This window comes from Rhinopithecus bieti, unplaced genomic scaffold, assembly GCF_001698545.2.
Source record: "Rhinopithecus bieti isolate Rb0 unplaced genomic scaffold, ASM169854v2 scaffold_41619, whole genome shotgun sequence".
NCBI classification, from domain to species: Eukaryota; Metazoa; Chordata; class Mammalia; order Primates; family Cercopithecidae; genus Rhinopithecus; species Rhinopithecus bieti.
Genome location: NW_016817072.1, coordinates 58,719 through 82,838, shown reverse-complemented (window position 1 = coordinate 82,838; position 24,120 = coordinate 58,719). Strand labels below are relative to the sequence as shown.

General features: G+C 40.7%; 2 protein-coding genes across 2 annotated transcripts in view; one reads left to right on the top strand and one right to left on the bottom strand.

Annotated features, from left to right (window-relative positions):
* Positions 1–3,902: 3,902 nt before the first annotated feature.
* On the bottom strand, positions 3,903–5,584 carry SETSIP (SET like protein). The gene has a single exon (XM_017855792.1). It carries the CDS (start codon positions 5,522–5,524, stop codon positions 4,661–4,663), a length of 864 nt encoding a protein of 287 aa, XP_017711281.1. The 5' UTR covers positions 5,525–5,584; the 3' UTR covers positions 3,903–4,660.
* A 4,987-nt stretch (positions 5,585–10,571) lies between these two features.
* Positions 10,572–24,120, top strand: part of LOC108517704 (BTB/POZ domain-containing protein 8) — a 70,825-nt gene continuing 57,276 nt past the window's right edge. The window contains 2 exon segments of the mRNA XM_017855793.1: positions 10,572–10,964; positions 18,898–19,095. Of these exon segments, the coding sequence (XP_017711282.1) occupies positions 10,816–10,964; positions 18,898–19,095 (347 nt within the window). The 5' untranslated portion in view covers positions 10,572–10,815.

Sequence of the window (24,120 nt, the reverse complement as noted above, 5' to 3'; positions counted from 1 at the left end):
TATTATATATATATATATATGTATATAGAATTCAGTATAATGATTTGTTTAAATGTACTGAAAATTTTTCATTTAAATAACAGCTTTCACTTAAAAGTAGTTACCAAGCAGTATCTTTATTCAAACAGTGGTAGTGCTGTGCTACCTAAACATTTGTAGAAGTCTTTTAAGGTTGTTTCTCATTAGATAGTGAGCTATACAAAAAAGTAGGGTCTTTATTATACTCTCTACATTTTAACCTCAAATGTTTAGCTGGGCATGGTAGTGTATGCCCATAGTCCCAGCTACTCAGGAGGCTGAGGTGGGAGGATTGCTTGAGCTAAAGAGGCATAGGTTGCAACAAGCTGAGATCACGCCACTGCACTCTAGCCTGGGCAACAAAGCAAGACTCTCTCAGAAAAAAAAAAAAAAAAAAAAAAAAAAAAAGGTTTAACATAGCTTTGTTTAAATCCTCTTTAACACTTAACACTTAAATTTTTTTATTTTAAAATAAATACAGATACAGAAAACTGTATCAGGGAAATGTATAGCTAATAATAATTATTTTATGTTATAAATATCTATATTTCATATTCTAAATATAATCTGTTTTAAGATTAATACTCTTGGCTGGGTGCGGTGGTTCAAGCCTGTATTCCCAGCACTTTGGGAGGCCGAGGTGGGCGGATCACAAGGTCAGGAGTTCAAGACCAGCCTGGCCAGTATGGTGAAGCCCCGTCTCTACCAAAAATACAAAAATTAGCCGGGCGTGATGGCGGGCACCTGTAGTCCCAGCTACCTGGGAGGCTGAGGCGGGAGAATCACTTGAACCTGGGAGGCAGAGGTTGCAGTGAGCCAAGATTCTGCCACTGCATTCCAGCCTGGGCGACAGAGGGAGACTCTGTCTCAAAAAAAAAAAAAAAAAAGGTGAATACTCTTGGAACCAACACTCACGTTGAGAAATGAAACTTGTCCAGCCACCTAATAAGCTCTTCCATACCCCTGTCATAATTACAAACTCCCTCTTCCTCTCAAAATTAAGCTCCTTTCCTGACTTGGATAGCTTCACTTCCTGTATTTCTTTACTTTTTAATCATCTAAATCTGCGTATTTTGATACCGTGATGCTTCATTTTGTGTCAACTTGGCTAGTCCATGGTACCCGGATATTTGGTCCCAGATTACTGAAGATGTTTCTGTGAAGAGATTGTTTACATGAGATTAACATTTAAATCAGTAGACTATGAGTAAAGCTGACTGCCCCTCATAATGTAGGTGGGCCTCATCCAGTCAGTTAAGGCCTTAATAGAAAAAGACTGACCTACCCTGAAGAGGGTAGAATTCTGCCAGCAAACTGCCTGTAGACTTCATGTGCAATTCTTCCCTGTGTCTCCAGCCTGCAGGCCTCCCTGCAGATTTGGGGGTTGCCAAGCCTTTACAATTGTGTGAGCCAGTTCCTTAAGTCCTGACCCCTACCCCCCCCACACATATATATGTATGTATATATATGTGTATACACACACATACACACACAGAGTTCTCCAGAGAAACAGAACCAATTGGGTGTATATATATACATCCAGAGAAACAGAAAACTCTAATAATAGATGCTATTCCTAGACCCTATAGTTCATTCATGCCAATTTTAGACATTGGATGTTTTTCCCCCTACATTGTAGCCCATGAAAGATATTTTTTAGACCTTTCAAAATCTACAGATTTCCCCTCCATCCCTTTATTTTGCTTATACTTTTTCTATTGTAGAACCTGGGCTGTTCGAGCTGTGGAATTTCCCATAGTCTGCATTCTGCCAACTGCATATTTATGGTACAAATCAGCATATCCTTCTGCCCTTTGTATTTTCTGCTGATTGGAATCCAGAGGCTTAATCAAATTCAGGTTTGATTCATTTGGCAAGATCATACATGTAGTGTGTTTTTCATCAGAAAGCATATATTGTCTGGTTTTCTTTTTGTGACTTTTGCAGCTATTGCTGCTCATCACTTAGATCATTGAGGGTTGTAATATGGTGCTATTCGGATTCTGTAATCGCTTTTCTTTTTCAAATGGCTTTTCCAAATGGCTGCCTATTCTTAAATATGATGGCAGGAAGAAATCAGAATCACAGCTTCCCTGTACATGAAGACCTTCAGTGCTCATCATCACTATCACCTTTGTAAACCCACCACATCCACTGGAGCTAGTAAAACTTAACTGCTAGGAGGAAACAAACACTAACAGCAAAATGACATTGCCTATTTGAATGGAAGACAGTGTGGGGGGAAAGCTAAAACTCTAAAGAGTAACCTTCAAAACTATTTTGTGATGATAAGTCATAAGCTAATAATACACATCATAGCAGAATTTTACATGGATTATCTCATCTAGTCTTTCTAACCACCACATGAGATACCCTTATCTACATTATAGGGAAACTGAGGCTTGGAGAGCTTCACGGATCAGCACAATAGACTCAAGCTCAAGAGACTTAGACTATTAGACCAGTAGGCTAGGTCACACAACTCATAAACAAGTTAAATTGGATTCAATATCATGATTCTAAAGTCTACAGTTTTAACCATTACACACATGCAGGGAAGAGTTCAGAAACAGTATAAGTGAGGTTTGTGCAGAATCCTCAGCTTTATCAGTTCTATGAGTTGCTGTTAGCACTGAGAGGACATTGAACAGATTAACAGTTGACCAATACTAAGGCAAAAAAAAAAAATTACTGCACCCTCACCCTTGGGCATGGAACATTCAGCAATTCAGCTTTTATTTTTTATTTTTTGAGACAGGATCTTGCTCTGTCACCCAGGCTGGTTTACAGCAGTGTGATCTCAGCTCACTGCAACTTCCACCTCCCGGGCTCAAGTGATCCTCCTGCCTCACCCTCCTAAGTAGCCAGGACCACAGGTGTGTGCCGCAACCCAGGGCTAGTCTTTTCTATTTTTGATAAAGATGGGGTTTTGCCATGTTGCTCAGGCTAGTCTCGAACTCCTGGACTCAAGTGATCCACCCATCTCAGCCTCTCAAAGAGCTGGGATTACAGGCATGAGCCACCGCACCCAGCCAGTAAAAAATTTTTTAAAGCAATGTATATAAAGCCTCTATAATTAAAACTGTGATACTGGCACAAGAATAGATGGCCTGAACAATGTGATAGAATAGAAAGTCCAGAAATAGAACTAAGGGAGAAAACAATTTAGCATATGATAAAAGTGGCATCTAAAATGAGAAGGGGAAAAGTTGACTTTTAGTAAACGGTACTGGGATAACTAGATAGCCACTTGGAAAAAAATAAAATATACAACTGGATCTTTTCTTCATACTATGTAACAAGATAAATTCCAAATGAATTAAATAGCTACATATAAAAAGTGAAATCACACATTATTAGGGGAAAAGCGTATGAATTCCTTAACAATCTGGAAGTTAGGATAATCTTTCCACCTATGACTCAAAGTCCAGAAACAATGAAGAAAAAGAAAGAATAAATTTGACTACATTAAAACAAAAACACCAGGAAAAAAAGGAAAAAAAAAAACCACTAAAAGCTAAGCCAAGTCAGAAGACAAATGACAAATGGAAAAATATATTTGCAAATTATATCACGGACAACACTAATGTCTCCAACATCTAAAAATACAGAAAAGACCAAAAGCAAAATGGGCAAAGGATATGAATAATCATTCAAAGAAGAAATTAAAACGGCAGTTGAGTGAAATGTAGTGGAATTGCCACCATGAAAAGAAATGACAAAGATCTGCATTAGCATGGCGTAACTAACCTCTAGGATATACTGTCTTGTGTGTGTGTGTGTACACATTTAGTTTTATTGTAACAAAGCAACTTGTACACTTTCAACGTTTAAAACCGAGCATCATTTTTCCAGTGAAACAAAAGAAAATTTAAAACAATCAGGAATAAAATTACAATAGAGAATGTCAATTCCAAATAAGATCCTAGAGGTTCTGCTGAGTCTCCCATTGAGTGGCAGCACTCAAGTCATCATTAGGAGAGAATTTATTTTAAAAGTGTCATCTTAAACTGCAAGGATGTCTGTCAAATATCACAATTAAACATGCCAAAGGAGAAGCCATGTTGTCAAAATGCCTACTTAACCCACCCAAATATCTCAAACCCACCCTTTGCTGACCTTCTATAACCCCATTTTTTTAAAGTTTTTTTCTTTCTTTTTTTAAACAAGAGAAAGTAGATAGATACATGTTGGTAAATGCTAACTGCCCATATTGTCCCTTTGACCTACATAGAGACACAGTGTACTCTCTGAGCCCAATATACAGAGAAAGGAGGAAAAAAGCTAGAATTCTATGCACTACGACACAGGGGCCTAGCACCCTCCAGCTTCCAGCAGAGCGAAGGGAGCAGGTTTTTCTTTTTCCCCACAGAGCTAGGTTGTGTTGATTCCGTACAGTTTTTGTTCAGACAGGAAGGGATAAAAATGAACTTCGAACAGAAAGGGGAAGAGACCCTTTTCCCAAGGTATTTCCCCCAAATAAGTTGAGAACCATGGAGTAGAGAAAAGAGACCTCAAGAACAGGGCAACTGAGCACAAGAGGCAAAAAAAGAAAAAAAAAAAAGAAGAAAGAAAAGACTGCAACTTGCTCCTAGGGACTAGAGAAAATTTTTAAAAAGGAAGGCTGGAATCCATCAGTGTTCTATTTGTCATCTTCTCCTTCATCCTCCTCTCCTTCCTCCCCTTCATCATCATCTTCATCTTCTTTACCTTCATCCTCATCCCCTTCTTCATCAATATCTTCTAATCCTTCCTCCTCTTCATCATCATCATCTTCTTCTCCTTCTCCTTCTTCATTATCCATATTAGGAACCAAGTAGTACTGCAATGGGTTTGGCCAAATATCATCTTTGATGACCTCTCCTAACTCATCAGCACCTGCATCAGAATGGTCAGTAAACCAGGTAAAGAAGCTCTCTGGTTCCTCATGCTGCCTCTTCCTGCTGGCTTTATTCTGCGTTTGACTTGAACATTTCATCAAATCCTTTCCAGATTTCCATTTGATTTCAGTGGACTTCGAAGATGGATCACCACTCTCATTCAGATGAAATTCTTTGGAGAAAACTTTATTTCCAAAGAAAGGATTTTCATCAAAATAAAAATCTATTCTGTAACCTGATTTAATATCTTCAAATTCAACTTTGGTCAAATAATGCAGTGCCTCTTCATCCTCCTCCCCAAGCAGTGCAGACATTTGTGGATGGCTGACAAATGTTGTTACCCAAAAATCTGGTATTTTGGTGATCAATTCTGACCTCTTCTGAAAAAATGGTTGGCAGAGTTTGTTATATTTCTGTTCTACTTTCAAAATCTCCTCACTGTCTTGTTCATTAAGTCTGTCTATTTCATTTTGTACTTCATCAATGTGTTCAATTGCTTCTTGCTGTTCTTTTTCTCCCTTCTTCAGTAAGCCTGCAGAGGCTGATGTGTCCTCTGGTCCCAGAGCAGGAGGTGGTCTTGGTTTCTTCTTTTCAAGCAGGAGTGGAGACTGGCGTTTAGGGGCCATGCTGTTAGGGAAGTCCAAGAACCAGACCACGAGTCTCCTTGCTCGTCCGGAAGCAGGCAGAACACTCTAGTATATACTGTTAAATGAGGAAAAACAAGAGGCAGAATAGTAAATATATAGTATGCATGTTACCTTATGTTTAAGAAGGGGTGATCTGAGTACATGGAATATGTGGAATACACACATATACATATACACATTCATTCTTTTTTCCAAGGTAATAAAGGAATTTACCCACTTTATTTCTAGTAGTATATAATTTCACTTTTTATATTTAGCTGTCTTATCCATTACATTTTTATATATAGTTTTATTTATTTATTTTTTTGAGATGGAGTTTCGCTCTTGTCACCCAGGCTGGAGTGGAGTGGCTTGATAATCGGCTAACTGCAACCTCCACTTCCCAGGTTCAAGCAATTCTCCTGCCTCAGCCTCCCGAGTAGCTGGGATTACAGGCTTGTACCACCACGCCCAGCTAATTTTATATTTTCAGTAGAGACAGAGTTTCACCATGTTGGCGAGGCAGGCCTTGAACTCCAGACCTCAGGTGATCTGCTCACCTCGGCCTTCCAAAGTGCTGGGATTACAGGTGGGCACCACCATGGTCAGCGAATTTTTATATATAGTTCTTAAAAACAACAACAACGACAACAACAACCAAAAAAACACTACTCAGCTGGGCATGGTGGCACATGCCTAGAGTTTCAACTACTCAGGAGGTTGAGGCAGGAAGATCACTTGAGCCCAGGAGTTCAAGGTCAGCCTGGACAACATGACAAGATCTCTCTCTCTCTCTCTGAAAAGCTTTTGCTTTTTTTTTTTAATTTATTGAGATGGAGTCTCCATCTCGACTCACTGCAACCTCTGCCTCCCGGGTTCCTGCCTCAACCTCCCGAGTAGCTGTGATTTGAAATTTTTCCTATTAAAACATTCACTTTTTGTTTTGAAACAGGGTCTCACTCTGTCACTCAGGCTGAAGTGCAGAGGCACAATCACGGCTCACTGCAGCCTCTAACCCCTGGTTTAGGTGATCCTTCCGCTTCAGCCTCCTGAGTAGCTAGGACTACATGCATGTGCCACCATACCTGGCTTTAATTTTATTTATTTATTTATTTATTTATTTATTTATGAAGTAAGTAAGTAGAGACAAGGCCTTGCTATGCTGCCGAGGCTGTTCTTGGACTCCTGGGCTCAAGCAATCCTCCCACCTCAGACTCCCAAAATGTTGGGATTACTGGTGTGAGCCACCAAGCTCAGCCTAAACATTTTAAAGAGGGAGAAATAATGCATCAAAATGGGTTTGTTTTCATGAGATTGAAGTTCTTGAAAGAAGTTTTTCCTTCCAAGGCAATTTTACCTACATTTATTTTTCACACATTAAGATCACAGTTAAAGATAACCCTAAACCAAATTACGAGTTTAGCCATGTTTACCTTCACAGCTCCCACCGCTAGTTCCTTAAACTCTCTTTTCCTCCTGATCAAAAATCCTTTCAGGAAGAACATCTGAAAACCTCACTCACATTAGGGATAAATGACTACAGAGATGAATTAAAATAAAAATAATGCTTTAGGTTAAATTATCTAATGGTAGAATGTGAAGCATCAATGACTATATATATATATACATATATATATTTTTTAGAGACAGTCTTGTTCTATTGCCCAGGCTAAGTACTGCAGTGCTGCAATGTGATCATAACTTACTGCAGCCTTGAACTCCTGGCCTCAAGCAATCCTCCCACCTCAACCTCCCAGTGCTGGAATTACAGGTGTGAGCTACCATGGCTAGCCATGTTTTGTTTTTTTAAGGGAGTACTTACTTATTCTTTAATCATTTCACATAGCTGCCTAAGCTACCTTAAGTTTTGTTATTTTTATATATATTTCTTGAAACGAGTCTTGCTCTGTCACCCAGGCTGGAGTGCAGTCGCACGATCTCGGCTCACTGCAACCTCTGCAGCGAAATGATACAGTTAAGTGATTCTCCTGCCCCAGTCTCCCAAGTAGCTGGGACCACAGGCACGCACCATCACACCTGGCTAATTTTGGTATTTTTAGTAGAACCGGAGTTTCACCATGTTGGCCAGGCTGGTCTCAAATTCCTGACCTCAAGTGATCTGCCCAACTCGGCCATCCAATGTGTTGGGATTACAGGCATGAGCCACTACACCTGGCCTAACTTAAGTTGTTTTAAGATAAAACATGAACCAGAAATCATTCTGTCGCCCATTTGCAACCAGAGAGTAGCCTAGTTGTTACTTTATCAGATGATAAAGAGGCCTGGTAGAAATCTGGCAGGGCTTTGAAGGGAGTCTGGTGCTAGACTGCCTGGGTGTTTTTTTTGATTTTTTTTTTTTAACCTGTAGATATTTAAGGTATACAACATGATGTTTTGACATACAGAGTGAAACGATATAGTCAAGCACATATCATCATCACACATACTTTTTTTCCCTTTCACCACACAGTTACTTTTTTGTGGTATGAGCACCTAAAATCTACTCGCTTAGCAAATTTCTAGTATACAACAAATATTATTACCTACAGTTCTCATGCTGTACATTAGATCTCTATACTTACTCATCCTACATAAATGCAACTTCCCCAACCACCTTTCTACTGTTTACGTACTTTTAAAATATCCTATATATGAGAGTATGTATGCAGCATTTGTCTTTTTTTTTGAGATGGAGTCTGGCTCTGTCACCCAGGCTGGAGTGCAGTGGAGATCTCGGCTCACTGCAAGCTCCACCTCCTGGGTTCACACCATTCTCCTGCCTCAGCTTCCTGAGTAGCTGGGACTACAGGTGCCCGCCACCACGCCTGGCTAACTTTTTTTGTATTTTTAGGAGAGACGGGGTTTCACCATGTTAGTCAGGATGGTCTCGATCTCCTGACCTCGTGATCCGCCCACCTTGGCCTCCTAAGGTGCTGTACAGGCGTGAGGCAGTATTTGTCTTTCTGTGCCTGGCGAATTTTACTCAAATATACGTCCTCCAGGTTCATCCATGTTGTCACAAATGGCAGGATCTAAACCCCGTCTCTACCAAAAATGCAAAAAATTAGCCGGGCGTGGCGGCGAGCGCTTGTAGTCCCAGCTGCTTGGGAGGCTGAGGCAGGAGAATGGCGGGAACCCGGGAGGCGGAGCTTGCAGTGAGCCGGGATCGCGCCACTGCACTCCAGCCTGGGCCACAGAGCGAGACTCCGTCTCAAAAAAAACAAAAAACAAAAAAAAAAAGAATGAATATTATTCCATTGTATATATACAACATTATCCATTAATCTATCCTAGGGACAGTTAGGTTGTTTCCATATCTTAGCTATTGTGAATAATGCTGCAACAAATATGAAAGTGCAGATATCTCTATGAGGTGCTAATTTCATTTCCTTTGGGAATATACCCAAAGCGGGTTTGTTGGATCACGTCGTAGTTCTATTTTTAATTTTTTGAGGAACCTCCATACTGTTTTCCATAATGGCTGCACCAATTTACATTCCTACCAAGAGTGTATGTAAATTGACTAAATTTGCCAGTCAAAAAAGAAAAGATAAATACTGTCTGGGTTATAATATACCATTATTATGGTGTAACACACCATATATTATAGTGTGATATATGACATTGTGTGACCTTGGCCAAGTTACCTATCCTTTGTATGCCTCAACTTCCTCATCTGTAAATTAGGTTTGAGGACAGTACCTAGCTAAATGGTTGTTGTAAGGATTAACTGAGTTAAAACACACAGAGCAAATAGAGTAGCGTTTATCACATAATAAAGATTCAAATATAAGCTACTATTATGTTATCTTTGACACCCCTCTTTTCTACAGGAATAATTAAGAATCAATTATCGATCCAAGCACTTGGGAATTAATTTAAAAAATCAATTATCCAGTTATATTTTTCAGAATTAAGATGTCCAAATATTTGAGAGAGGGCATTATCTGAAGAAATGGTTACTTCTTGGCCAATCTTATGGTACACGTACAAAGACCATATATTCCTCTCCCCACCTCCTTTTTTTTTGGTAGAGACAGGGTCTCCTTATGTTGCCCAGGCTAGTCTCGAATTCCTGGGCTCAAATGATCCTCCCGCCTTGGCCTCCCAAAGTGCTGGGATTACAGGTGTGAGCCACCGCAAGCTGGTCAATATATTTTCCAAGCAATTCCTTATCTTCACCTTGTGCGTAGAGTTTGTGAATGAAACAGAATTTTTTTTTTTTTTTTTTTTTTTTGGAGACAGGGTCTTGCTGTGCTGCTCAGGCTGGAGTGCAGTGGTGCAATCATGGCCCACTGCAGCCTCGACCTCCCGGGCTCAAGCCATTATTCCGCCTCTTCTTCCCAAGTAGATGGGACTTGCCTGGCCCAAAGCAGAACTACTGAGTTTTCTTCTTTTGGAGGCAGTAATCAAATAAAAAATAAATACCAAAACCTTAAATGATAATCACGTTTGCTACTTTCTTTGGGACAAAATAGAATTCTATATTTCATCCATCCACCACTTCACTGCTCAAAGACTTTGCCCCTTACCTATTTCTCCCTTCTTGGTCATAAATGTTAGGGCATTATATGCAAAGCCCCGTCCTATTAACTGAGCTTTCTCCGATCAAGTCCAAAAGCTTATATGAGCTACTCTGCGGATACGAAGGGGATGGGGCCTTCTAGATGCTGTAAGTACCTCTTATATTGGACTCAGAATTGTTCTGACTGGCAGTTTATGAAGGTCTTCCCCTACCCCTCCCATCGCCAATTTTTCTTGCCCCAAACATTTATACCTCAGGGTTAACAAGCCAGGTAAGTGAAGGTGTGTGACTCGCCCAGTCTTTCGTTGGAAAAAGTGTAGACCTGTCAGGAAGACGCATACAAAGGCTGCATGTGCTGATTTGAACTCGAGCCTCAGTAAAACACTGAATGAATGAACAACAACCGGAAGGGAAAGTAGAGGGGAGGGGATAAGGAGCCTGAGGACTGGTTTGCCCCGCGGGATGGTCCAGGCCAGAGCCATGGGAGGCGGGGTGCCCGCAAGGCAGAAGTAAACAGAGCGAGTACGCCTGCGCACGCTCCTCCCGGGTCACGAGCCGGCTCGGCTCTGGGCCTCTGAGGCTCCCCACCGCGGTCCGGCTGCTCTGTGAGACCGTCTACAAACCGACAAGAGGCGTCAACCTTTTACCCTAGGGGGCGGATTTGGGTAGGAGCCAAGTGTTCGGTTGGAAACGCCCCCTTCTTCCTCCTGGGCGGGGCAAATGAGGCCAAGTACTGGGCCTCTAGGGCGCCGTACCTCTGTGAGACATGGCTCGCTGTGGGGAAGGCAGCTCGGCCCCCGTGGTACTTCTGAGGTCCACTGGAGTTTGCAGTAAGGGGTTGCAAAGGAAGGGGCCGTGTGAGCGGCGCCGGCTGAAGGCGACTGTGTCGGAGCAGCTCAGCCAGGATTTGCTCAGGTAGGAGGAGGCGGGAACTCTGGCTGCTTCAGTTCCTAAATCGCCCACCTCCGCCCCGAAGCTGTGGCTTCTTTCGGCTCTGCCTCCCCCTGCCTCAGCACTTGGTTCTCCTCGCCTCAGGCGACTGCGGGTCGTTAGTCTCCCCACTATTCCGAAAGTGGCTTCGCTCGCCCTGGGATAACCAATGCGGAGCACCTCGACACCATGTACCAGATTCAAAAGGAAAACAAAAAAGCTTAATTATGTGCGGCACCAGTTTGCTAGAAATATCTTAACACAGGCACGCTTAGTTTCATATCACTAAGGTCGGGGTGGATCCAGGTCCTGAACACAATTTTAAAATAAGTTTATACAATTTTAGGAAAAGAATAAAATTAGAAAATGATTATTTGAAATGAGGAAACAGCAATACTATAGTCTTGGAGGTCTCTTCTGAGGTCTCTTTAAACAGTTTACCTGAAATGCTTCCTGACTGCGACCTGGCTTCCTCTCTCCACCTAGAGCTCTCTGTAGCTCCCAGTAACTCTCATCTCCTGTCAGGACCAAAGCAAATGGAGGGTCGTCCTGACATTTAACCTTTGTAAGCCTCATGGATATCCATCTCGGGTTATTGGGAATCCGGTTAAAGTAATTTCAGCTTGCAAAGAAAATGAAGCTTAGAAATATGACCTAGCTAATTTACATTTCCAGCAAGACATTGATTCTTATATTTCAGTGTGCATCAGAATCATCTGGAAGGCTTGTTAAAACACAGGTTTGCTGGGTCCCAGACCATAGTTCTGATTCAGTTGGTCTGAGTTGGGACCGAAATTTTCCATTTCTAACAAGGCCCCAGGTGATGCTAATGCTGCTGGCTGGGGTGACTATGAGAACCACTGAAGTAAACATAATTACTAATAACTAAAAGTTGTGCAGCATTCTACTTTTTTTTGTTTTTTTGAGACAGAGTCTCGCTCTGTCGCCCAGGCTGGAGTGCAGTGACGGGATCTTGGCCCACTGCAACCTCCACCTCCCGGGGTCAAGCAGTCCTCCTGCCTCAGCCTCCCGAGTAGCTTGGATTACAGGCACGCGGCACTACGCCCAGCTAATTTTTGTTTTTTTAGTAGAGACGGGGTTTCATCATGTTGGCCAGCTAGTCACGAACTCCTGACCACAAGTCATCCGCCCGCCTCGGCCTCCCAAAATGCTGGGATTACAGGCGTGAGCCACCGCGCCCAGCCAGGATTCTACATTTTAAAGTGCTTTCTGTCAAAAAACCCGTACTTAAGGCTCTGATAGCTATAAACAGAATTTATCAAAGAAAAAAAAAATTCCCTTTAATTTGGGACTACCTACTGGGGAAGCTACTTTGTCTCTACCAGGGAGGGACTGATGAAAAAGATGGAAAAAATAATACTGAAGTTGTTAACGTTTCTAGGGTAACACATCTAATTTATATGAAGAAAATGAGGTTGAAGTATTGCTAGTGAACGATTTATCCTCATCTTAGTTACAACTGAGGGTAGGACTCAGAACTCCCAAATTCTTATTATAAACAAAAATATATATAGCAAGATTTTTTTTAAAAACAAAACAAAATGTCTCACCCAACCACCTTAAACGTTATACTAAATTTTCTCCAAGCATAGCAATGTCATTTATTTATTCTAATAACTAAAAGTTGTGCAGCATTCTACTTTTTTCTTTTACAAATACGAAGTATCTAGCACCGACCACGTACCTAGCCCGGTACTAGGTCTTAAGTAATAAAGGTTAATGTTGTTTGTTCTTACACTCTAGTGAGAGAGGTAATGGCTAAATAAAAGTGATAGTTGTGGTGGGGTGAGTTGAGAAGACTTTACAGGGTGACATTTGAGCGAGCTCTTAGGGATTGGTTAAGAATTGATTAGGCAAAGATTGGGAAGGGAGAGGTAGAGGATATCTAAACAAGGGGAATAACTTTTACGAAAGCACAGAAATTTGAAAGAGCTTGATTGAATTTGAGAAAGCAAGTCGTGTTAGACTCTGCCAAAGAGTAAGGAACAGAGACACTCCTAGGTTACCTGACGTGATAAGATATGTAGAGAAGTGAGGAAAAGTGGGAGACAGTTTTAGCCCTCAAAAAGCCGGTTCCAGTGTCCAACCGGAAAGTTGTTTGGGATGTAACAGTCATACAATAAGACCACATCGACAAATGGACTGTTATTCAGGGCAGTTGTAAAAAAACAAAACTAATATTTATTGCCATCCTACTATTTGCTATACACTGGGCTTACATGAAATGTTTTACTTACTTCTCTCATGAATCCTGTGAGGTAAGCCTTGTTATTCTTATTTAACACATAAGGAAACTGAATGTTAAAAAAAAGAAATGATGGTGGCACCTGTAGTCCCAGCTGCTTGTGAGGCTGAGGCAGGAGAATTGTTTGAACCTGGGAGGTGGAGATTGCAGCGAGCTGAGATTGAGCCACTGCCTTCCAGTCTGGGCATCAGAGCAAGACTCTGTCTCAAAAAAAAAAAAAGTGATGGAGTCAGAATAAGAACCTTGACAATCTGGCTCCAGAGACTTTCAAGTGACTTGCCCAGGGTCACATAACCAGAATATGAACCCAAGCAGTCTGCCTCCTCTACAGTAAACTGATCTTCCAGTTAACTTTGCACCTTCATCTCCTCTTCTCTCCTTACCCATTTCTTTTTCTACCATAGATTTGCTTAAGAATGCTCTTCAGTGCCATCAGTTGGTTTGTGTTTGTTATAGAACATCTTTGCTCAAGTTCTCCTGCTTGACTACTACATTGGCCAGTGGCTAACCTTGGTTCAGTCCATTGTCCATTCAGATGTGATTAGGATGTAGGGGCATGTGGTACAAACCAGGGCCACATATAAGTAATAAATGAATTTGGTAGCTTTATTTGGAAGGAGATTGTATGGCAGGCAATCAAAGTGACAGTAGGTAAGGGTGAATGGGTAGACTAAGACTAGATCATAGGGGCTTTCTTTCTCCAGTGAAATGTTTGTGATGTATTCCAGAAGCAGTGGAGAAACATCAGTGTTTTTAAAATAGGGAATTAACACATTTGGATCTGGAATTTAAGGACAGGGAAATTGGAAATGGGACCAGCTGGGAGATTTTATAATAGTCCAGGGATACATAATGACAGTGGAAATGGAACAATTGATAGACTTGGTGACCGATGACATGCTGGGGAACAGGGTAAAGGAAGCATTGAAAATGGTCCCAAATCTTAGGATATTTGAAAGGGAAGCATGTAGGCTACTACCATACCACCCTGAACAAGCCTGATCTTGCCTGAAAGGGAGGTGTATAATAAATGTCCAGCTAGCTATATCCAGGAAACAACTGGAAATGTGTCTGGAGTAGAGGAGGGAAGTTGGACTAGCAGATTGGTAGTATCATTAGCACCCAGTTATCCAAATATGAGAGAGATCCAAGTTATTCCCTTCCGTGCCAATTTTACCAACTCCTGCCAATTTTATTACCTAAATATATTTTAATGTCATCCCCTCTTTATCACCATTGATCCTCTCCTGGCTTTATTCATCTGTGTGGTAGTTTTCTCATCTTCATTCTCATTTTCATCTGACTCCTCTTCTACACAAATTTATATATTTTGAAAAATAAATTTGCCATTGTTTCAAACCAGTTACAGGGCAAACACACCTGATAGCAATAATGTAGGCATAACCTTAAAATGACCCTGTATGGTGGATGTACCTGCGTGTGTTGCGAGCTAGGGAATCTGGGAGTCGCCATCCCAGAGATTAGTTCCTTGTCTGTGAGGAACATCTGAGCTCCTGGGCCCATACTGTGGAACACAGGCTGTAAAGGGGATTGAAGCTGTGAGTTTGGGGGAGGGGGGTGTCTATGAAGATTGCTAGGTGGAGGACATTAGGGGAAGGGGGTTAAGTGAAAATGCTGTATCACCTTCTATGCTGCTTGCAAGGGTTTGCAGTTTTCCTTCCCAGTCCATCACCACCGGACTGTAGTTAAGGTGGATATCTTGTCTGACCTGCCACCACTGGACTGTCTTCCCTGTATGTAAACCCCTAATAAAAGCCTATGTCTCGTTTGCTGGCTCTGGGTCTCTTCAGCCTCTTGAGCCTGTTGCCTTCCCTGTTGAGGTTAATAGAGGTTCAGCACAGTTTTGTGACTCCTTTTTCACTGTAAGATACAGTTAAGCTCTTTGCCTCTTATTCATCTTTATCTCTGCAGCTTCATCTGCCATTTCACACCCTCTCAATACTTTATGCTGACCGATGTATAGTTCCACACTCACACATATCTTTGTAAGGAACATGGAGCCAGGCACTTACCTTGCCTTACTTCTCTAACCAGCTCTTACTCAGTGTTTAAAATCCCATTTGGTTTTCATGCCCTCTATGAGGTCTCCTCTTTTGTCTGTCCCTGAACAAAATTTACTTATGCTATTGAATATGTCACACACTTTAATTTTCAGACCTGGCTTCCCTACTATACTATAAACTCCCTGAGGATAGGTATTATGTTTTAGTCATCTTTGTGTTTCCAGTGCTTAGTACATAGTATTTGCTCGGTAAATGTTTAGTGATAACTGGGTTTTATCAGCAGTCTAAATTGCTTTAGGTAAGTTATGCTACATTTTGAATGTTTGTCCTCTCAAAACTCATGTTGAAATTTACGGCCTGGTTGGGCATGGTGGCTTATGCCTGTAATCCCAGCACTTTGGGAGGCCAAGGCAAGCAGATCACTTGAGGTCAGGAGTTCAAGACCAGCCTGGCCAACATAGTGAAACCCTATCCCTACTAAAAATACAAAAATTAGCCTGGCATGGTGGCACGCATCTGTACTCCCAGCTACTCAGGAGGCTGCGGCAGGAGAATCGCTTGAACCCAGGAGGTAGAGGTTGCAGTGAGCCAAGATCACGCCATTGCACTCTAGCCTGGGTGAGAGTGAGACTCCATCTAAAAAATAATAATAATAATTTACAGGCTAGGCAGGTGGCTTATTCCTGCAACCCCAGCACTTTGGGAGGCTCAGGGGGATGGATTGCTTGAGCTCAGTGTTGGGGTGATCGGACCCAACACCAGGCCTTGGGGGCTATGAAGTTCGGTGGAGTCAAAAGAATGAGACAAGACATAAAGTGGGACCAGGGGACAACACTAGTATGGAGGCTGTGAGGGCCCTGAACTCTGGAAGTCTGCACTATTTATTGGCGATCAAACAAGCAGGTGGTAAGGATGTGGGGGTTGAAAGAAAGCAGTGTATCAAGTGCATGATCTACAGTTCTGATGGTTTAGCATTTTCTTTGAAGCATATGGAACATGTTCTGCTACTTGAGATAATGGGAAACATGTTCGTCTAGTTTAGGATACAATTGATCTATGAGCCTGGGAGTGCTAGAAGCAAGGAGCCAGAGACCATGAGGGGTTTTATGCCCTGAGCCCTGGATTCCATCCAAGCCATGAGGGGTTTAATGCCCTGGGCTTAGATTGTGGTGCGGCAGGGCAGCCTTCCACCCTTCGGCACAGAGCTTGGTGTTCCAAAGGCAACGAGGGGTTTTAGACCCTGGACCCCAGACATGTTCCAAGATTCTTTTACATTCTGTCAGACATGCAAGCCCTGCCTCAGCTTTTTTCCTGACACTCAGCTTTTCCCCAACACTCAGGAGTTTAAGACCAGCCAGGGAAACATGGCAAAATCCTGTCTCTACAAAAGATACAAAAATTATCCAGGTGTGGTGATGCTTGCCTGTAGTCCCAGCTACTTGGGAGGCTGAGGTGAGAGGATCCCTTGAGCTCGGGTGGTGGTGGTTGCAATGAGCCAAGATGGTACCACTGCACTCCAGCCTAGGCAACAGGGCAAGACTGTGTCTCAAAAAAAAAAAAAGAAAAAGAAATTTAATTGCCATTGTAGGAGTATCAAGAGGTAGGACCCTTAAGAAATGATTAAACCAAGAGGGCTCCACCCTTGTGGGTGAGATTGGTAGTGTTATAAAAGGATGAATTTGGCTCTTTCTTGCTCCCTTTTATCCTTTATCCTTCTACCATGTGATGACTTAGCAAGAAGGCCCTTGCAGATGGTAGCACCTTAATGTTGGACTTCCCCGCCTCCAGAACTGTGAAGCAATAAATGTTTGTTCATTATAAATTACCTATCCTGTGGTATTCTGTTACAGCAGCACAAATGGACTAAGATAGGTGAATACAGTAGTTGGCAAAGATATGAGATGGAAAGAAGCTGGGCCTTGGCATCGAGACTTTGCTCCAATCTGTACTTCCTCTGGACTTTACTATTCGATGAGCCAGTAAACTCCTTAATGTTTAAGCCAGTCTGAATCAGATTTTCAGATTTGTAACAGATATAAAATATACTTGAAACTGATAAAAGTGGTTCTATCAAATAAAAAGCACTGTATTTTCACATTAACAATTTTATACACACTTTTTTTTCCCCATTTAGCAAGTACTCATGAGCATCCATTAGCAGCAAGGTGGATTCCCTGCCAATGGTTGTATGGCTACCAGTTGCAGTGCTTCCTTATTCACTTGAGGGGTGGGATGGGGAAGGAGGGTGGGAGGAAGGAACAAATTGAGTGTTTGTACAGTTTCTGTTTCAATTAAAGTTTGAGAGCCCAACATATTTTGGGCAACTTTAAAATTACTTATGAAAATAATTTATTGAAAATATTGACCAAACTAAGATGCATCTGTTTGGCCATTATTTTCAAGGTTCTGAAAGCTTTTGTGCTCTGAAGCATTTGTTTTGTCTAGGGTAAAATAGGATCATTCAATAAGCAGATATTGAACTCTTGCTGTATACTGAAGATACAGTTTTTGCCCTTGGGGAGTTCATTGTCTAGTAGGGAGAAAGATATGTAAATATAATGATGCAATGACAGAAATACTATAATAGAGGTATGCACTGAGTCTGATGGGATTAGAGGAAGGAGCCATTAACTTGCTGCTGGGGGAGTATGAGTGTCATTGGCAACTTTCTAAGCTTTCACTGTAATGGATATCTTTATCCGTTACTTGTACCTCCTGTAGTGTACTGGTGTGATTGCCAGTTTTACATATCCTGTAATACAGAAGTCCTCTGAGAATACGTACCTTGCTGATGATATTGCTATAGTGATATGAAGTATTATTTAATATTTAGAGAGTAAAATATATAGTTACTGCAAAGAGACAAAAGATTATATTATGACATTTTCTATTATGTTGATTGCTATTCTTCTATCACTCACGGATACATGTAATCAGTGGGCTTTACAGTAACTATGTCTGTACATTAACAAAGGGATTTGAAAGGGTTTACCTCATGAATCCATCATTTAATGATAGATTAGAGCATAATTCTATTTGTGGGAGTGGGAGACAGGAAAAGAGACTAAATGTCACATTTTTGACAGCCACACCTGGATTTCTGACTTGGTAATTAACATTAGCCAGAACTAAGTACCAGTTTCTAACCTGAATTTTCTACTGACGTGTGGTTTGTTGCTGTCATTGACTATTAGCTTTTTTTTTTTGGCTTCAATTTAAGTAAGATTTTAAAACATTGATTCTTTTAAATAATTAAAGATCATGTCAACTTTGCATTTTAAAAATAAATCTAAAGAAGGTAGTACATCTAAAGGCAAATCAACATAAGTAGCAGAAAATAATTTTTTATTATCAGAAGGAATTCATAAGAAAAAATATTTTGAAACAGTAGTCTTACTCTTTTAGTGAAATTATGTTTGTTTTCCCTATGAATTTTAGAAAATTAGGCTCTAAGCCAATATTAAACAATGTTCTTTGGAATGAACTGAGGACAAACTCATTTTTATATTAACTTTATGTTGCCTCTGTATTTTTTAGCTTATGTGTTATTTTAAACCTACTTTATAAAAATATGTGTATGTTTCTTAGCATCACTAATTAAACTTTGATTCCTTTTTATTCCTTATAGGCTTCTAAGGGAAGAATTCCATACAGATGTTACCTTCTCTGTGGGTTGTACTTTGTTCAAAGCACACAAAGCAGTCCTTTTAGCAAGAGTTCCTGACTTCTATTTTCATACTCTTGGACAGACATCAAATAGTTTAACAAATCAGGAGCCTGTTGCTGTGGAGAATGTTGAAGCTTTAGAATTTAGAACGTTTTTACAGTAAGTGCTTTCTTTATCCATGTAAGTCTAATATGTAATTGCTTATTTTCAACATGTGTGTTTTTATTTAATATATTTTCATATGTATTTTGTAACCTGATAAGAAAAATCCATTCACTTAAATTCCAAATTATCTTAGTAATTAGTGTTAATAGAGGCTAAGTGTTAATATTAGAAGCTTAGTACTGGTAGAGGCTAAGCATTAAGCTAAGACTGATCCTGAGAAAGGGGAAATGGTGTGCTCTGTAGTAATTTAAATGAATTATTCTATTCCAGGATTTCTCACTAGTGGCACTATTGGCATTTCAGGTTGTATAATTATTTGTTGTGGGGACAATGCTGTGCATTTTAGGATGTTTAGTTGAGACCGAAATACCTCCAGACATTGCCAGATGTCCTCTGGAGGTTCTGATTGCCCCCTGTTGAGAACCATTGCTACGTACTGACTTCTGTATTGTTGGTATGTGAAACTTTATGTATACTTATAAAAATATAACATCATAACTGTTTTTATTCTCATGGCTTATGTCTTAGTCCATTTGGGCTGCTATAACAAAATACCTTAGACTAGGTAATTGGTGAACAACAGAAATGTATTGATCACAGTTCGGGAGCCTGGGAAGTCCAAGATCAGGGTGCCAGCAGATTCAGTGCCTGGTGAGGGTTAGTTACTTGAAGACAGCATCATCTCTGTGTCCTCACATGGCAAAAGGGATTAACAAACTTTCTTGGGTCTTTTTTATAAGAGCACTAATCTCATTTGTGAGGATGGAGCCCTCATGACCTAATCATCTCTCAAATGTCCCACCTCTTCATACCACCACATTGGGGATTAAGTTTTGTCATATGAATTTTGGGGATGGGGGGACACAAACATTCAGACCATAGTAACTTGTATTTGGTCAAATTGTTTTTTCAGAACAGAACATCTTGGAGATTCATGTTTTAACTCAGAATTGTCATCAGCTAAATAATGGGAGAAACCAGTTTAAATTAATCTTCATTCTGTATTTCATTTCTTTTTGTTGTTGCATAATATTTCATTGTATGGCTCATCCACATTTTGTTAATCCATTCGTTGCCATTTAAATTGTTTCTATTAGTACTTTTTGGCTATGATGAATAATGCTGCTATAACACTTATATATAAATTTTTCTGTGAACCTATGTTATTATTTTTCTTGAGTATATGCCTAGGAGTGGAATTGCTGGGTCATATATATAGTAACTATGTTTAACCTTTTGAGGAACTTCTAAACCGTTTTCCAAACTGGCTATAACATTTTACATTCCCACTAGCAATGTAAGAGGGCTTCAGTTTCTCCACATCCTCAACATACTTGTTATTTTCTTCTGTATTTTTTATTATTACCCTCTTTGTGGATGTGAACTGGTATCTCATTGTAGTTTTCATTTGTATTTCCCTGATGACTCATGATGTTGAGCGTTATTATCATGTGCTTATTTGCCATTTTTATGTCTCTGGAGAACTATCTACATCCTTTGCCCATTTTGAAATTGGGCTCTCTTTATGTTATTGACTTCTAAGTGTTCTTTATATATTCTGTAATGTTAGACTCTTATCACAAATATGATTTATAAATATTTTCTCCTATTCTCTGGGTTGTCTTTTCACTTTCACGATGGTATCATTTATGACACCAAAGTTTTAAATTCTTATGTAGTCAGGCCAGGTGCAGTGGCTCATGCCTGTAATCCCAGCACTTTAGGAGGCTGAGGTGGGCAGATCACCTGAGGTCAGGAGTTCAAGACCAGCCTGGCCAACAGACGGCAACCCCGTCTCCATTAAAAATACGAAAAAGTTAGCTGGGCATGGTGGTGCATGCCTGTAATCCCAGCTACTTGGGAAGCTGAGGCAGGAGAATCACCCGAACCCAGAAGGTGGAGGTTGCAGTGAGCTGAGATTGTACCATTGCACTCCAGCCTCAGTGACGGAGCAAGACTCCATCTCAAAAAAAAAAAAAAAAAAAAATTATGTAGTCTAGCTTATGTAATTTTTCTTTTGTCACTGTGCCTTTGGTGTGATGGCTAAGAAACCATTGCCTAATCCATGGTCTTGAGGATTTACTCATTAATATGGTTTGGATTTGTGTCTCCACCCAAATCTCATGTCAAATTGTGATCCCCAGTATTGGAGGAGGGGCCTAGTGGAAGGTGACTGGATCGTGGGGATGGATTTCCCCCTTGATGTTCTTGTGATAGTTCTAAGGAGATCTGGTTATTTACAAGTGTGTAGCACCTCCTCCTTGTTCTCTAGAGCTCTTCCTCCTTCTTTGACCATGTAAGATGTGCTTCCTTCTTCTTCGCCTTCTGCCTTGATTGTAAGTTTCATGAGGCCTCCCCAGCTATGCTTCCATGCCTTCCTGTACAGCCTGGGGAACTGGGAGTCAATTAAACCTCATTATAATGACCCGTCTCCAGGTAGTTCCTTGACTACAGAGTGAGAAGAAGACAATATATGAACTAGGGCAATAAAAAACAGGCTCCGGTGTGTGGTGTGTATGGGTTTGTGTGGGTGTGTATGTGTGTTGTATGTGTATGTTATATGAGTGTGGTGTGTGTATATAGTTTTTTTGAGACAAGGGTTTGTGCTGCTGTTTCGGTAGGCATGGATCTTAACTCATCGGGATCAAGTGAGTCTTCCCGAGTAGCAGAGATTCACGGCAGTGTGCCATGATGCCCAGGATTATTCCTATATTTTCATTCTAAGAATTTAATGTTTTTATATTTTAGCTCTTAATGTAGGTCTGGATCAATTTTGAGTTAATTGCCATGTATCTATGGTAAGAAGGGGTCTAGCTCTATTTTGTATGCAGATATGCAGATTGTCAAGCACGTTTTTCCTCCTCCTCTCTCCTTTCTTTTCTTGGATTGTCTAGACACTTACTGAAAATGAGTTGCCCATTGCTGTGGACTGCAGTTGTCTCCGCCCAAAATTTATATGTTGAAGCCTTAGCCTTCAGTGTGATAGCAGATGGAGATCGGGCCTTTGGGAGATAGGTTGAGATGAGTTCATGAGGGTGGGGTCTTCATGAGGATTAGTGCCTGTATAAGAAGACTTAGGGTGGGTACAGTGACTCATGCCTGTAGTCCCAGCACTTTGCGGGGGCAGAGGCGGGTGGATCACTTGAGTCCAGGGATTTGAGACCAACCTGGGCAACATGGCAAAACCCAGTCTTTACCAAAAATACAAAATATTAGCTGGATGTGATGGTGTGCAGCTAATAGGCCTGGCTACTCAGGAGGCTGAGGTGGGAGGATCACTTGAGCCCAGAGGCAGAGTAGTGAGCTGAGCTGAGATCATGCCACTGCACCAGCCTGGGCCTCAGAGTGAGACCGTCTCCAAAAAAAAAAAAAAAAGAGAAAAGTAAAAAAGAAGAGGCTCCAGAGAGTTTGTGTGCATACTTACTGTATCCCTGCCATCCAAGGACACAGTGAGGCAATGGTGTCTGGAAGCCAGGGAGCCCTTACTAGAACCCAACATACTGGCACTTCATCTTGGTCTTCTAGCCTCCGAAAACTGAGAAATACATTTCTGTTGTTTAAGCTACTTAGTCTATGGTATTTCATTATGGCAGCCTAAGTTAATTCACCCATAAATGTGAGGGTTTATTTCTGGTTTCTCAGTTCTATTCCACCAGTTTGTATGTCTGTCCTTAATGCCAGTGCCACTTATCTGTTTTGGCTTTTATGAGAAGTCAGTTGGATTTTTGTGTTTTTATGTCCTTATGTATCTTTTATATGTCTAAAAAACTTCTGGAATATCTGTCCTTATATCCCAGAAATTTTTTAAATGCCAGTCTTTTAGTTATTTGCTGACATGGTTTTGCCTATAATCAAAATGACATTTACATTAGTATAGAAAATTATCTTTGGATAATTATATTTTAAGTGTATTTATGTGATTGGCTTACTCATTTTATGCTTTAGCAGTTGCTTTAATGACTTTTCTCTTTATTGTTTCTGTTTCATGTGTGAAGCTCCTATGGAAAGCATAAATGGAAAATTGCCTAACTTCGGCTACCTGTGTTCATTAAAATAATATACTATAATTTAAGCGGATACTTTAAGTACAACTTAGAAAATCATTATCGTTTTTCAGTACAGGTTATATGCTCATCATTGAGTTTGAAATACCAATTTTTGTTTTGTTTTGTTTTGTTTGAGACAGGAGTTCCGCTCTTGTTGTCCAGGCTAGGGTGCAATGGCATGATCTCGGCTCACTGTAGCCTTCACCTCCCGGCTCAAGTGATTCTCCAGCCTCAGCCTCTTAAGTAGCTGGGATTACAGGCATGTGCCACCATGCCTGGCTAATTTTGTATTTTTATTAGAGACGGGGTTTCTCCATGTTGGTCAGGTTGGTCTCGAACTCCCAACCTCAGGTGATCTGCCCACCTTGGCCTCCCATAGTGCTGGGGTTACAGGTGTGAGCCACCACACCCAGCCAAAATACCAATTTTAAAATGTACACTTTTTTCTCCTAGTAGGTGATAGAGAATTGTTATAAGAACAAGCTTTGTGGTGAAGCCAGTTCTACCACTTCTGTGTGAACTTAGACTAATCACTTACCATTAGTTTCCTCATCTGAAAAATGGGCACATTAATAATACTTACAGTGGTGTTGTGATGGTTAAATGTGATGGTTATAAAGCACTTAGCACAGTGGCCTGGGCATATGGTAAGCACTGAATAAGATTGTTTTATAGGTAGTGACTGCAGATATGGCTCAAATGATTCAGTGGAAAGTTGTACTTGCTTTATGAGCTCATGATTATTGCATTATTCATAATAGCAGGTGCTATGAAATTATACACTTCTTCAGCTGTTGAGTGTATGTTTAAAAGAAGATCCTTGGCATAGATCAGATTTTTATATATTAGAGAAAGGGAGACATTACATCAATGATATCCTTTATTTGTTTTCGTTGCAAGTGATTAGAAAATATTGAATTAGACCCAGTATGAGAGAGTGAAGGAAGCACTGGACTTGGCAATAAGACAGATC

Excerpts from the sequence above, each read along its gene's own strand:
- SETSIP (XM_017855792.1), bottom strand. The coding sequence starts at position 5,524 with ATGGCCCCTAAACGCCAGTCTCCACTCCTGCTTGAAAAGAAGAAACCA.